Source organism: Pecten maximus, chromosome 1 (genome assembly GCF_902652985.1).
Source record: "Pecten maximus chromosome 1, xPecMax1.1, whole genome shotgun sequence".
NCBI classification, from domain to species: Eukaryota; Metazoa; Mollusca; class Bivalvia; order Pectinida; family Pectinidae; genus Pecten; species Pecten maximus.
In genome coordinates, this window is record NC_047015.1 from 13,119,568 (window position 1) to 13,134,830 (window position 15,263).

Sequence of the window (15,263 nt, forward strand, 5' to 3'; positions counted from 1 at the left end):
AGTTATCGGATATTAGTATTAATGGTTTGAAGACCAGCAGTGTGGACTTGATCATAATTCAATTGGAAAACAGAGTTCTTTCATAAGATATACTTAGTGTAGTTAAAAAAAACTGTTAAATTAACACAAAATTTCATAATCTGCAAAATTATGAACTGTCATTATTTACACTTAAAAATTTAAAATTGAAAGACCTGTTGTAAGATTATTGTGTCATTATTGATGTTAGGTATGGCCAGTATTGATAGCAGCGCCCCTGAGACAACCTCAAGTGACAATTCTCCCACCATGGTACGGCGTACCTGGAAACACCAGGGGCCAGGCAGTGACTGTGGCAGTTCAGGGGACAGCAGTGATTCTATTGGTTCTAGTAGCTCAGGGGATAAGGATGCCAGGAACAAACTCAGAGAAAATGAAAGGTGAAGGCATTTGATGTGTGCTATTTTTCATAAGTCATTCAGATGAAGAAAAGAAAAAGGAAAATCTTTGTTACCACTGTTTGTTAACACAGGAAGATGAATTTAATATCAAAGTTTGTATACTTGGTTTTGAAAGAATAAATGAATAAATAAGAGTAGATGTGAATGTTTTTATTAATTTCTATTTTAGCCCTCCCAGTCCTTTGGGTGCCAGATTCATGCCATCCCAATTGATAGAATCTCGAATCCTTACTCCAGGAATGGCTAATGTAAAAAATCCAAGGTAAGTTACTAGAACCCGATCATGCACAGTATTTGAATATTTGTCCAGTTTTGAGGGGGTTCATTTTTGAGAAGTGATCAATTTTGACCAACCAGGATCCAGGGATGATATTAAATCGGATAACATTTTTTAATTTTTGAAGCTGTATTAATGTAATGGAAGTTAATGGATTCCTAGAATACAGAATCAATATAGATTAAAACAAGTGGATAGTTCCAATATTGATTGTAAACATATGCCATATATCATTTCATTTATCATTTTACAATAGTCATTAGCTTGTTGCTATACCTCTCTGTTTCTGAGGTAAGATAAGGGGTATTTATTTCATTGCAAACTAGAACGGTTTTACAAATAGATATAGAACAATAATTCATATCAGCCTTATTGAGGTGATCAATACAACATTTCAAAATGAAGCCTGATGTACCATAAGGTTCATTATTGTGTACAAATTTGTCTTCTGCATAACCCATATAACTCATCCCAAGCCTCATGCAAATCGAAGGCAAAACTTTGGCTTTCTAGCCCTACTTCTTTTCTTAGGGTAAACAGACTGTACTACTTTGATAACACATGATGATTTGGTTTCATCTTGATCATGTTAATTATACAAGTACAACAGTTAAATCATGATCCCCCTCTAGTCATAGGTTTTGCATATCAATTTACCTACTTAACACACATGCCCAAAGATCAAGCTTACGACAACAATTACAGCAGGTGTTGATTTCACAGTAAGTTGCTCATCACCTGTAGGTAAGGCCGGTTTACAGAACTTATTTTTGGTATATTTTAAACATTTTGTACACAAAATTCGTTTGATATTTAGAATTCAGTGGGATCGATATTGGGAATTTTTTATTACTATGCCATGATAAAGAAGGAACAATTCTGTGCATCACCATTGCATTTGGTATCAGGAGGTGATAGGTTTTAAGGAGGATCGGATTTGGGAAGTTGCTCTGTACATACTTATTAAATATTGGCTCAACTAGCTAAGTAATTCTATTACAATGATTAGTATTGGGCGCTGGGCTGGTGATCAAAGGATATCTGGTTCAAACCAAACACTGTGTTGTATCTATGAACAAGTACTTTACTCTGTTGTATTCCAGTCAAATAAGCTGGAAATGAAATTGTGAAAGAGCAATGCTTTAAATGCTGTGGACACCCTATTAGTACCAAGTTGCAGCACAGGAGCATGCTCCCCAGGGTGTTGATAAAGACAGAAAAGTGTGCTAGCTCAAGGCCCGGTTACCATGGATAGTAATTCATGAACCACTTAAGATGGTATAATTATTGCTGTGATAAAGCAGTCATAACTTAAAGTGATTTTTTATTATCATTAATGTAAGATCTCTACCCACACACAGTTGAGCACTGCCATTCGATTTCCTTTGAGATGTCAAACAACTAGTGTAAAGAAGATGCAATGCAACAGGCTTAGTGTATGTTTAACTAAGAATTAAACCCAAAGGCACATGATATCTTGATATACTGACAGTAAAACTGGGATAAGTTGAAGTCAAGAGGACCAAGCAAAACATTCGACTTATCCGATGGTTCAACTTATTTTTGTCCATGTGTATATGAAGACATAATGACATTTTACTGGCCCGAGTATCATTGGATGTATGCAGAATACATTCTTGATTGCATGGTCTGAAATAAGCAATAAATAATAACAAACAAATGAATTATGCATGATAACAATTATTCATTTATTTAATAAACAACATTATGCACATCTACAGATCTAAACAAAATACATGTATCAGATTATCTTTGCCATAGACACGTGATTAACACACACTGATAGTCGTACACACTATGGCATGATATTCTATGAAAACAATACATATAGTATAAGAGTATTTATTTATATATTATACTCACATTATTTCTCTTAAAATCTATCAATATTGTTCTACAGATGAACAATAAGAAACAATAATCAGTTCAGGACTGCACTCATTTTGTATAAAATGTGAAGGCCATAGCCACTGAAACATGGCATTGTCAGTGTCAGCTGTATGATATTGCCACAAGATTTTGCACAGAATAAGATAATCCTGCACAATGACATTATTGTTACTATTGCATCAGTGTAATTTAAAATTTAGGCATAGATAAATAGATCAATGACAGACAAGTATTTTAAATTTATCGTTTATTTTTTCCTTCCATTTTCTGGTAGCCATGTGTATCAAAACAGTAAACAGAACACAGTAGGTCATGATGTTATTGTTTGTAGACTAAAATGTGTACATTTTATTCCAAGTTATTTACACATTAATGTTTTACTTTACCTGTGCACCTGCATAAACAAAGGGATTATGTTCAACCAACAGCCAGAAACTAACAATAGGCTCTGGTAACACCGTCAGGGCTAATCGGTCACACTCTGTCAATTAGGCTGAAGTCAGCAAATTTTACCTGAGACAGCATGACACCTCGACGTTCAACACAAAAATAGAAGTTTTGGTATAGTTTAGAAGGGAGGGGCCACAGAATTTATTTGACGCAACCACAGTATTTGTTTCAACAGCGTTCAAATTAACTGTGTTTAATTTACTAAGAAAAAGAGGGTGGAAAATCGTTTTATGAAATTGTGATCTTGATATACATGTAGTTGTCTCCCGTTATTGAAATTTCTTTTAGTTTGCAGAAAAGTTAATATTCATTTATAAAGATTATTATTTCTTTTATTCTCAGGTACAAAGGAAAGGCTCGTATTATGCCCACAGTACCCAACCAACCAAGTGAAGCCTCAGCCCACTTCATGTTTGAGTTGTCTAAGACTGTGTTGACCAAGGCAGGTGGTAACAGTTCCACTTCCTTGTTTACTCAGCCTAGCAATACCAATACTCATACAGGACCTCACAGAAACCTTCATCTCTGCGCCTTTCAGATTGGCCTGTATGCCTTGGGACTCAACAACTGTGTATCTCCTAACTGGCTCTCTCGGACCTACTCGTCTCATGTGTCCTGGATTACAGGTACACGAGACTGTTATAATTTAGTTTTAAAGGTAATATGTACCAAATGCAGCTGATGTGCTGTAGGTAACCCGATGAAAAAGTTCTCAGCAAGTCAGGTGTTTATAATTCAAAGTCAGTAGTTAATGTATTGGAGAAACAGTATTCAGTCATCAAAAAGACAACTTGATAAAGTCAAGTTTCAGCATCTACACACTGTCATGATATGAGGGAGCAAGACACCTGACAAATGTATATTGGATCTGTACAATAGGTCCTTACAGATATGTAAAATGAGAGCTCATAAGATTAGACTGCATACTATCAACATTTCTGCATGGTTACTAGTGGTGCGCTGTATTATCAGTATACCGGTATATCAACATTCTAATTGAAAAAAAAAATATGTATTGCGGTAAGATTTTGACATATCGGTACACTCAGAAATCTTTGTAAGATTCTGTAAAAAGTTCTATTATTATAGAAATTTTGAAATTATTCGATCAACTGCTTTCAATTTTTGTCTTTTAAGTGTAAATGTCGAATGATATAACAATTCACTTGCATATTTATTGTTTTCGAGACGATAAATACATAAGACATTTATGCATTCCTGAACTCAAGCATCTGGTTCACAGAGACTGCTCGAGTGAAAAGAAGTAACGTTTTCAAAATTGCGGAAATAATAATAAATAAGATTTGTTTAGCCATGATTACATTGCTTTGCTTAAAGAAAAGATTTGCAGTTCTTCTGACTCAAATGTTGTTATATGTTTATATGTCGCAACAATCGTGATACAAAAAATTCTTGTTATACCCATCCCTAATGGTTACTGTAACTTAAAATGAATAGCCATGAATTATTTTGTTTAGAGAGTAAGTTTGTGTGGCTTTGCTGTTCCTTTTTTGTTATCCAAGTTCTTTGTATTATATAGACAGTAACACTTTTAAATCATGACAAACCATTTAAAATCCATATCTTACCATGTGAACTGTCTTGGAACTGAACTATGGGATATTTGAAAACCGAGCAGTTCACTTATGTAGTTGCACTGAACAGTCAAAAGTATTAGGTCAACTGAAGGGAAATCCAAATCCATTTAGACTTGGTTGAGAATATAGAGAAAATACCCCTCTCTCCTAGTCCATCTTTTTTGTGAAATTTACTGAAACTCCTTAATGAAAATCATTGTGAAGTTGCTGAAGAGATATGGTAGGAATAAAAAAATTCTATTGATTTCCAATATTAAGCCATGGTTGTCCTGTTAATGATTAGTTTGTTGGTATTGTAGGACAAGCTATGGAGATTGGAAGTGCAGCCATCAACATGCTGATAGACACATGGGAGGGTCATCTCACACCGGCTGAAGTGGCGTCTTTGGCTGATAGAGCTTCCAGAGGTCGTGACCCTAACATGATCAGGGCAGCTGCAGAGCTAGCCCTGTCCTGCCTGCCCAACGCACAGGCTTTGAACCCTTCTGAGGTTCAAAGAGCTCTGATCCAATGTAAGGAGCAGAGTAGAGAGATGTTGCAGAGAGCTTGCTTGGCTGTAGAAAGTGCAGCTAAGGGAGGAGGTGTGTACCCTGAAGTTCTATTTGATGTTGCCAGACAGTGGTTTGAGTTGTCAGAGGAGGCTGCAAAGTCTAGTCATAATCATCAATCTATAGAGACTACACCCCATAGTCATACGACAACAGAATCCAAAGATACTGGTGTTCCAACAGCAGTGGTGACTGCTGCTAGTGTGGCTGGGGCTCCACTTCCCACTGACAGGAGGAGTCCATCCTCACTGTCAGTCATTCCATTCAGCTCCACTCCTCCACATTCGTGTAATCAAGTGACACTGACAAACACACCACAGATGATGCCCCGCGCTGTCAATAGTCAGATTCCTACTCAGCCCGTTGTGCTGTCATATGCCATTCCTCAAGCTAACCCTCATCATCCTCAGCTACCTCATCACCACCAGGCGTATGTTCAACATTACGGATATGTTCAGCAGATACAGCCATTTGGACATCAGTACACCACGCATCAGCCGATACCCATGCAGAATCACAACCTTCATCATTTTGTACCTGCATTCACATATCAAAATCAGCCTCATTTCAATAACATGCAAGGAATACCAACTCCTGCCAGTATATATCCTGCCAGTGCAGCTCCACCATTCCGGGCCCTGACTCCTGCTGTACAAGTGTTTCCTAGTCATGCACAGTGTCATCCTCCAACTGTTCAGCAGATTCCGACATCATCAGCAGGATCTGTACAGCCTTCACATCCAATTGAGGTGGTGTCTGATGGCTCCTCTCAGTCTCCTAGTCCGCCCCAGCCTGCTGCCATCCAGGGACAGCATAATGGTCAACAGACAACCACTAATCAGGTCCAATTAAACTACCTGATGGCTGCTTTCCGTGTTGGCATGTTAGCTCTCGAAACCTTAGCAAGACGTGTGCATGATGACCGACCACAAGCAAAGTACGCCCGCAACCCACCATATGGAGAGGATGTCAAATGGCTCCTTAACATAGCTATCAAATTAGGTATGGTCAATTTTGTGTGCAGTCAACACATTGTATAATCTTACACTAAAATGATTGGTCATGTTAGCTTTCACATCACAAAAACATTGTGAAACAACAGGATGAAGTAACATTTTAAAAAGCAGTAGAAATTGCATATTAATCCATTGTAAGGTAGAAGTCATGGATGTGAAATTTTGCGTTCCTTTCCATTGAAACATGACATTTTAAAACTTGACTCGGGAAAACATTTGGAAATGATTCTTCTATTATATACACAGTAGTTTATTCTAGACTTGATGTTGGTCATTAATGTGATTGTATAATATATCATAGTATCCTGTTCATTGTCTACAAACCCCAAAAAACAAAATCTGATGAACTACAGTGGAACTTCGTTAACTCGAACTTGGATAACTCGAATACCCCGCTTAACTCGAAGTACCTCGCCGGTCCCGGCCGAATTCTCTCTTTATCTTAGTAAAAAAAACTCGGAAGATTCGAATTCGGATAACTCGAAAAACTCGGATAATACGAAGTAAAAATTTTGTCCCAACAATAAAAATCCTACTTGAAATGTTCGAATAACTCGAAGTATAATTTTCGTCGATCGGTGGCAAACGCCGACATTTTTTAAGAGCTAAATTCCGTTTGTAATACTGAACATATCGGCACTACTAACCTACATGCTATTATAAGTGTTTCATAAATTCATAAAAGAAATTGTCGGTTGAATCTTATAACAACAAGTCTTGGTGATAAAAAGTACTGCTTTACTTACATCAGGTAATTTCCCAAGGCGGTCGCCGATAATAGTACACACGATAGTCAACAACTCATCTACCCGCTCGCTCAAGCGGAACTAATCTCTGACACACCGGTAGATCTACTCGGCTGATGTTTTTACAGGTGTAGAAATGACACAGTCACCGGCGCCTATTAAATCTTTAAACTGCTGAAACAATAGCGTAATTACTGCCGAGGTGTTCAGAGTACAACTGTAACGGTCAGTGCTGTCTATTAAATCGGATAAAACGCCAACTCAGTTACAGTAACATTTTATACGCACATGCGCAGCCCAACTTCCGGTGCTAATACACATGGAAATGGCGTGGTTATCAATAAAAAGAAAGTAGGCCGATCAAACAGTATTTTATATATATCCAATAAAAGGTAATGGTTCTGTTACGTTTTGTATGCAATCTGTGTTAAACTTAAACGGTTATTTGTTTTGACATTAATAACTTGTTATTTTGTCGAATTCCGTTTTATCGTTTACCTTAAAATTGCAAACATGACTTGCACATCAGATCGTTATTGAAGTGACTAAGTGAAAGAAACTTTATCGTGACTGTATATCGGCAAAACTACACCAAATTACAAGTGACATAACGAAACATTACATATATATTTACATGTATTGACCAGTCTTCACACTAAACTGATGAGCGACAGAGCGAAGTTACTTTTCACCAAAAACGATAACTCGCTTAATTCGAACACTCGGATAACTCGAAGTTTTTTCGTGGTCCCGTCGACTTCGAGTTAACGAAGTTCCACTGTATTTATGAATTTAGATTTTTGATCAAAATTCTGTATGGAAGGACTTCATGGTAATATGTATGTCCCCAAACATAGAAAAATTTACAACATTATGATTCAAGGTAAATATTATCTGGAATTTTTTTTAAAAACCTTAACTATTGATGTGTTAGAAAGCAATCCTGGATTATTGTTTTGTCTATCTTGCAGGTACAAATTATCTCCAGCAGTTTTGTGCCAGTGCAGTTAATGCAGTTGTCAGTCCTTTTGTTTTGTATGACATCTACGTTGAAGGTGCTCACATCTTGGCCAGGAACAATCCGTCTATTCCACAAGGTCATCTGAGATCAAATAATATACTCAATCCCCTGGTCCAAAAATGTCTTCAAATGTAAGTATTAGTGGTGACTGATGATCAAAATAATTGAAAATTAGTCAAAAAAAAAAATCAATCATCGATGACGATTTTGAAAAGGCAATTAATCGGAAATTTCTGAAAGTGTTCTGAAATCATTGGCTTCATTTATTTTTTGTAATGTTATCAAACCAAGAAGTAGTTGACTTTATATTTCACCGATATATATTCATCGGTCATTGACAAGCGATTGAGGAGATTTAGATATATTGACAACTGTTAAGTGCTTTGTTTGCATTCGGGTATCAAAGATATTGATATCAAAGGATTAGAAGTGTAATAAGTGTACTTGATATACATTTCTACATACATTTTCTATAAAAGGGCAATTCTGTGCTTAATTTAGAAAACTGATTATAATCAATAATCGATCAATTACAAGTTTCCGATTATTGACTTTGATTCCCATCACTTGTAAGTATTGAAATCGTAGGAGCACATGCAGTATTATCTGGATGGATATACTATAGTTTACTTCATAAATTCACCCAGCCAGATGGTGAAATAGATCATTGTAAGTAAATCATTAAAATCCTTCCACAATGTTTCGATTTAATACTGGTGAGGATTTATAACTTAAGTGACCAAGATAGCCATGGAAAAATTGTAGTTGATCTTGAGAATCCTTTGGCCAAGGAGACCCGATTGATAAATGGATATAACCTTTAAACGTGTAATTGGAAAGTAATAAATTAAATATATCGTGTGATATTTTTCAGGTTCATCCAATGTGCTCACCAGCGTATACACCATATCAACCCTTCTGAGTATGATGATTTCATAAACACCATCTGCAGTGCCAGAAATGCCTTTTGTCTCACACCAGGTGGTATGGTCCAATTTCAAGAGTTTCTACAAAGTCTACGCAGGACCAAGTCATGCCGCAAGGATCTCTGGGCTAGGATAGTCAATGGGCTAGCTACTGGCAATGTTTGATGTCAATTTTATATAGACCACTGACTATAACAATATGAAGATATCTATTTCTCTATGACAAAAAAAAAAGCAAAACTACTGTTGTGTACGAAGATATTTATATTTTTGTGGAAGAGGAATTTCAATTCATCCTTAAATTCAGGATTTTACAAGGATTTATCAGATAACATAATGTTATATTTTAATGAAACTTGAGTTTATTACAGACAAAACAGATGAGTTATATTTGTTTGACTATTTTCATTCTGTTGGTATTCTATCTCACATCAGTGTCAAAGTAAATCATAATCTATTCAGGTATCATACTCACTATATTAAATGTTTAATATTATGTTGATTATATGTTAAACTTGGTTATATACACATTTAGTTTTTACTTGTGTATTGTGGTTGATGATTTAATGTTGAATTTATACACTGTTCATTGATGAGTATCCTTTTGTTTGTTGATATATAAATATTAGTATGTTTTACTGTTTATTGATGCTATCTTTGTACACCAGGAATATAACACACCCATAGTCCACTAATGCCAAATCCAGTGTTGATACAACTTCGCTAGATGTGTATGTAGAATGTATACAGTTTTATATAGAACAACCAGTAAGTATGTGTGATGTTTTAGTGACTAGTACCTTTCTCTGGCTTGATCAAGGTGTAGTTATCGAAGAGTCATGCTTAAATTTCTCTTAAACTGCACAATCTGAACAAAATGTCAAATTTGGTTAAAACAGGATGTTAGCTGGGGTATTTGTTTTGACTGAATCTTGTGTGGAATCAAAAAGGAAATTAGCAGGTGTTTATGAGTATAATCTATGCACAATTTGAGTTTGTTTTTAATATGCTATACTCTAAAATATTTAAAACAGTTGAAAGTTGCATATACCGGGATTGTTGAATGTCATGTAATTTATTTATCAAACTTCGATCAAAGTTTCACTTTTAGGCAACCCATTATCTTCCATGATGGATATTTTTACATCAGATTTTTTTTTTTTTTTTAATGTTTATGAAAACCTAATTATTTTTACACCATAACAAAACCTATAAGCAATAGATAATGTCCTCTGTGAAGTATTTATGTATTCAATCTATTATTTTGAAGTAGTTTCATCTGCATTTTTTACAGATTGATTTTGTATTGTTTTCTGAAAGACTACAAGTGTATAGTAAAAAGAAATTTATTGCTTTAACCATAAACTGGACAGAATCCAAACATTTTAAATCCTTCATTTTTTAAAGACTATTTGAGTTTTGTGATACATATGCATTATATGTAATAAAAAGAAAAAGGTAAGCTAAAGATAAAAAGCATATTGACTGTCATCCAGGAATTTGTAGTCTTGGCAAGGGAAGTGCCTCGGTCAGAAAATGCCCTAAAGCGAATCACAATAACTTTTTATGCTGTTGGTGCACTGTAATATTCAATGAAAAAGTGTTCAGTTTATGGTAAAGTTTCTCACAACTATTTTTTCATATGATAAATTCAAGTTGAATTAATATTTGATTAATTCAGAGTGTTTGGCTTGCCAATATCTTACCATTCAATGTCTCATATTTGTATTGTTTTAATCGAAAAGTCTAAAATTCCTTAAAACATTTCATTTGATGATTTCCTTTATATGTAGAAGTACGATAGCGGTTTTATGGTCAAGGTCAAGGCTACTTTTCAAAAATAGAAAGTTAATACTTTATATAGACAGCAAATATATTTTGCCAGTCATTAAGCAAAACTGTCGAAGTAAACCGATGGACAGCCAATCACAAAGTTTGATTCTTGTAGATATGTCAATGTTTTAGTATTCCCTAATTACACCTTCAGCCCTTTTGATGTATCCATCAAACCACACTAAATTAGATTAAAACTAACAAGCTTAGGTTAAAACATTTAGAATGTGCTTTCCCTCGATGAAATTTTCTCATAAAAAACCAGTGGTTCTGGTCACTTAGTGTATCACTATCATGTGCAAGATAAGCATCCTAAACAGTAAATATGTATTAATTTGAATTTCTGTATTGCATGCCTTTGTAAATATTCCTTGTAGTATTGTTTTATAACTAGAATATATTTATATTTATTCATTCATTTGTGATTTATTTAATTAAATTTTTGTTGTATTTCTACAATAATACAATGTCTGTAATTGCCAATTTAAAAAAAAAATATTCCCATGATTTATAAAAATCTTTCTTTACTTATTCATTTAATTTTCAGTCTTTTATGATATTATTTAAACATTCTTATGTGGGGTATATATTTTGATGATATGGTTATTTAATTTATTGTTAAATGAAAAAAAACCTTTAGTAAGTATTAAAATGGGTTATGATACAGTAAACATCACATACACCTGAGGACACAACCAATGAGGAAGCCAACTTCCCTGGCTTCACAAAAGACAGTGAAATAAATCTGTTACATATCAAGTGTTCTACTCATAGGCAAACGAGGATTATATAGTGTGACTGTGGGAATTTGTTAATTTTATTTGTGCCATGGTGGATAAATTTTATAAAATGTTAATATTTCTATATTTTATAGAATAGACATTTAAATGAACACTCATTGCTGTAAAAAAAAATAGAAAAAAAAAAGAAAAAAAAGCAACTCTCCAAACATGTCTGTTTTTATGTCAAAGAAAGTATGGAAATTGTGTAGGGTGAGTAAAGGGTACTGATACTAGAGGTATAAATATGGATAACATTGGAATAATCACTGGAGACGTTTTAGCGTATATGACCACGTAAACCAAGCATTTTCAGCAGCACCTGTATCTATTTATATTTGTATACTTTTTTTAAATGTTGATAATCCAACAGAAAAACAAAACAAAAAAAGCTACTCACCTTGAGACTGTTGATCATGAATTATCTGATGATGTTATCTTGTATTTAAATGATGTAGAATTGGTTATGTTTATGTAAATTTTTAATAGTGACAAAGATATAATACTCCCAGCATGAAATATGTAATAGGACTTGCATATATACCTGCTAAATGCATTATTGAAATTGTTCTAGAAATTGTCTCTCAATACTTTTGTACGGCATAAACATGTAAACACACAACCTAGGGTATTGTCAGTTTCTTAAAGAAATTAAATTATTTTGGCTTCCAGATAAACTGCTTAGTATTTCCAATTCTGAACTTAATGATTTGGATGTATTAACCATTGGAGTGTTTGATTTTTTACTATTTGTTTAATCCATAAAGAATAGATTGTATGTGTATATGTGTTTATCTTCAAAGTCCCATCTTTGTATGCTTGAAGCATATTTGGTAATGTTGAATGTTTTTTTCTTGAATTTGAATGAATAGAGTAGACATAATTGTTAACATTGAATAAAGCCTAGAACAGAAATAACAGCACTAGTTAACACTAAATTCAGGGTCGAGAGCAAACAGCAATACTGGTTAATGTTAAAACAGCAGTACCCATTAATATCAAAACAGCAGTACCCGTTAATATCAAAACAGCAGTACTGGTTAATATTAAAACAGCAGTACCGGTTAATATCAAAACAGCAGTACTTGTTGATATTAAAACAGCAGTACCGGTTAATATCAAAACAGCAGTACTTGTTGATATTAAAACAGCAGTACTTGTTAATATTAAAACAACAGTACCGGTTAATATCAAAACAGCAGTACCCGTTAATATCAAAACAGCAGTACTTGCTGATATTAAAACAGCAGTACTTGTTGATATTAAAACAGCAGTACCGGTTAATATTAAAACAGTAATATCAGTTAATATTGAAACAGCAGTACCGGTCAATATTAAAAGAGCAGTACCGGTTAATATTAAAACAGCAGTACCGGTTAATATTGAAACAGCAGTACCGGTCAATATTAAAACAGCAGTACCCGTTAATATTAAAACAGCAGTACCCGTTAATATTGAAACAGCAGTACCGGTCAATATTAAAACAGCAGTACCCGTTAATATTAAAACAGCAGTACTTGTTAATATTGAAACAGCAGTACTGGTCAGTACTGGTCAATATTAAAACAGCAGTACTTGTTAATATTGAAACAGCAGTACTGGTCCGTACTGGTCAATATTAAAACAGCAGTACCCGTTAATATTAAAACAGTAATATTGGTTAATATTAAAACAGTAGTACTGGTAAATATATAAAAACAGCTGCAGTTCTGGTTAATACTAAAACAGCAGTACTTGTTAACCACAGAACAAGATAAAATTTAATTTAGAGTAAAGGAAAAATCGACGGTACTAATCAACATACAGTTAACCCAGAGTGTCAGCAGCAGTACTAGTTAACATTAAAATAAAACTGGTTCACATAAAAGTAACCTTAAGGAGTAACCGGCTGGGTAACATTATAAATCTGTAAAGTGCCGTACTTATGTTGTATGAGTATGCACATATTTCTTTGCATTGATCATTGGTAGTACTGTGTATATAAGATATTTATGAAACAAAATTGGACAAAGTTTAGAGATAAAAAAGTACTCTATCATGATGAAAGGAATTCAAATTTAACATGCAATATTAATAAAATTGGGTTGAATATGAAAATGTGTTTGTATACTGGTAATATGAATATCAATTCAATAGGATTTTCCATTTAATATTGCTTGTGCCTTCATATCTGGATACATTACTTAATACACTACATTTGTCATCACAACTGCATTTTCTTCAGCAACACTCCTGCTTTGTGCTCATTTTTAATTTGCTCATATTATCAGCTGAAAATGTGGCAAACAGCTGCCAGAAGTTCATTGAACATGCTTATTATCCAAGTCCAACATTAGTATGTGTTGTATTTGCTAGTCACCTTGGTAAGTGATCTCCTGTTCATTAATTATGGTACCAGAGGCCATTCATTCAATTTAACATTCAGAAATATTGTGTATAGGATCAAAATTAGCACATTTAACTTTTCATCAAAATGATTTAGTATTAATGTTTCAAATTTCAAATTGATTGCATAATTTGTGTTTAACTATGTCAAATTAATTTTGATCTCATTTATATATAATATATATACATATTTATATATAAGCAACGAACAGGTATCAGAATATAAAATGAATAATCAATGGAATGCTAGTTCTTTTTTCTATTATTTTTTTAATAACAATAAAATTTTGTTGTGATTAATTCCTGTGTCTAAGGTACTTGCTAGTATTGAGAAGTGATTTCGAGTGAGAGGAGATTTCGGAAAATTTTCATTGTATATTGTGGATTAAATGAAGAATTAAAGGCTATATTAGAGGGGCAACTGTTGTTAAGGGGAATTTAAGGTCAATTTTGGGATAAAACATGGAGGAATCTTAAGAAATAAACTTCATTATGTTGGCATTCCTGCTTGTGGTATATATAGATATCACTGAAGGTACTGAAATTATAATTAATTTCCTCATTTTTTGTTGCTCTTGTGTCTGGGGGAAATCACAATCTGCTTGTGATACACAACAGTAAAACAATTTTTTTTTTATTCTGTGAAAATAGTATCATAACTTAATATATAGATAGACTAAAATCTATTTTTTTTTTTTTTGGAAAAGTGTTGTAAAAGAAAACATTTTTTGTCAGTTAATTGATTTCTTTTTCTACACCAATTACATCCAAATATACCCAATGTGACGACATCATGTTCATCTGGAAGTGATTATTTATGCAATCAATTTGATCTTCAGAAGGGTACTTAGTCATCACTGGTCCAAATCCACTGACATTTGATAGCTTGCCACTGTCATGTGACCAGGTACTCCTCCTCCCCATATTAAGTGTAGAATGCATGACTTATGCAATGAAGCAGCAGTGTAAAAGTGTACACCCCAACTCACCAGAGTATCTGTTCATCACAGAGCATAATGTTTTATAGCATCCCACCATCCATGTTTGTAGCAGTTGTAGCATCCACTCATGTCATCCAAACCGTAATAAAGTAATGTATTAGATAAACATGTGTTGTGTTGTACCTTCAGTTATATACTTCGGGATGAAAGGGTGTACTGAATATAGAGTGCATCATCAATATACAATATAGTACCAAAACGCAGGGCAAATACACATCGGTCTCCTGCCATCATGGCATACATTCTTGTATCAAAATGCAATTAAATATGGTAGACTATTGTATTCAGGGAGTGAGGATGAAACGTAGCTTAATGCAGCAATATTTATACAA

At 34.0% G+C, this 15,263-nt stretch overlaps 1 protein-coding gene across 1 annotated transcript in view; it reads left to right on the top strand.

Annotated features, from left to right (window-relative positions):
* The window catches only part of LOC117325395 (zinc finger SWIM domain-containing protein 8-like), a 34,864-nt gene extending 19,827 nt beyond the window's left edge, over window positions 1-15,037 (top strand). The window contains exons 17-22 of the mRNA XM_033881572.1: window positions 230-419; window positions 610-702; window positions 3,421-3,704; window positions 4,976-6,226; window positions 7,958-8,138; window positions 8,882-15,037. Of these exons, the coding sequence (XP_033737463.1) occupies window positions 230-419; window positions 610-702; window positions 3,421-3,704; window positions 4,976-6,226; window positions 7,958-8,138; window positions 8,882-9,098 (2,216 nt within the window). The 3' untranslated portion in view covers window positions 9,099-15,037. The remainder of the gene's footprint in view (window positions 1-229; window positions 420-609; window positions 703-3,420; window positions 3,705-4,975; window positions 6,227-7,957; window positions 8,139-8,881) is intronic.
* Window positions 15,038-15,263: the final 226 nt, after the last annotated feature.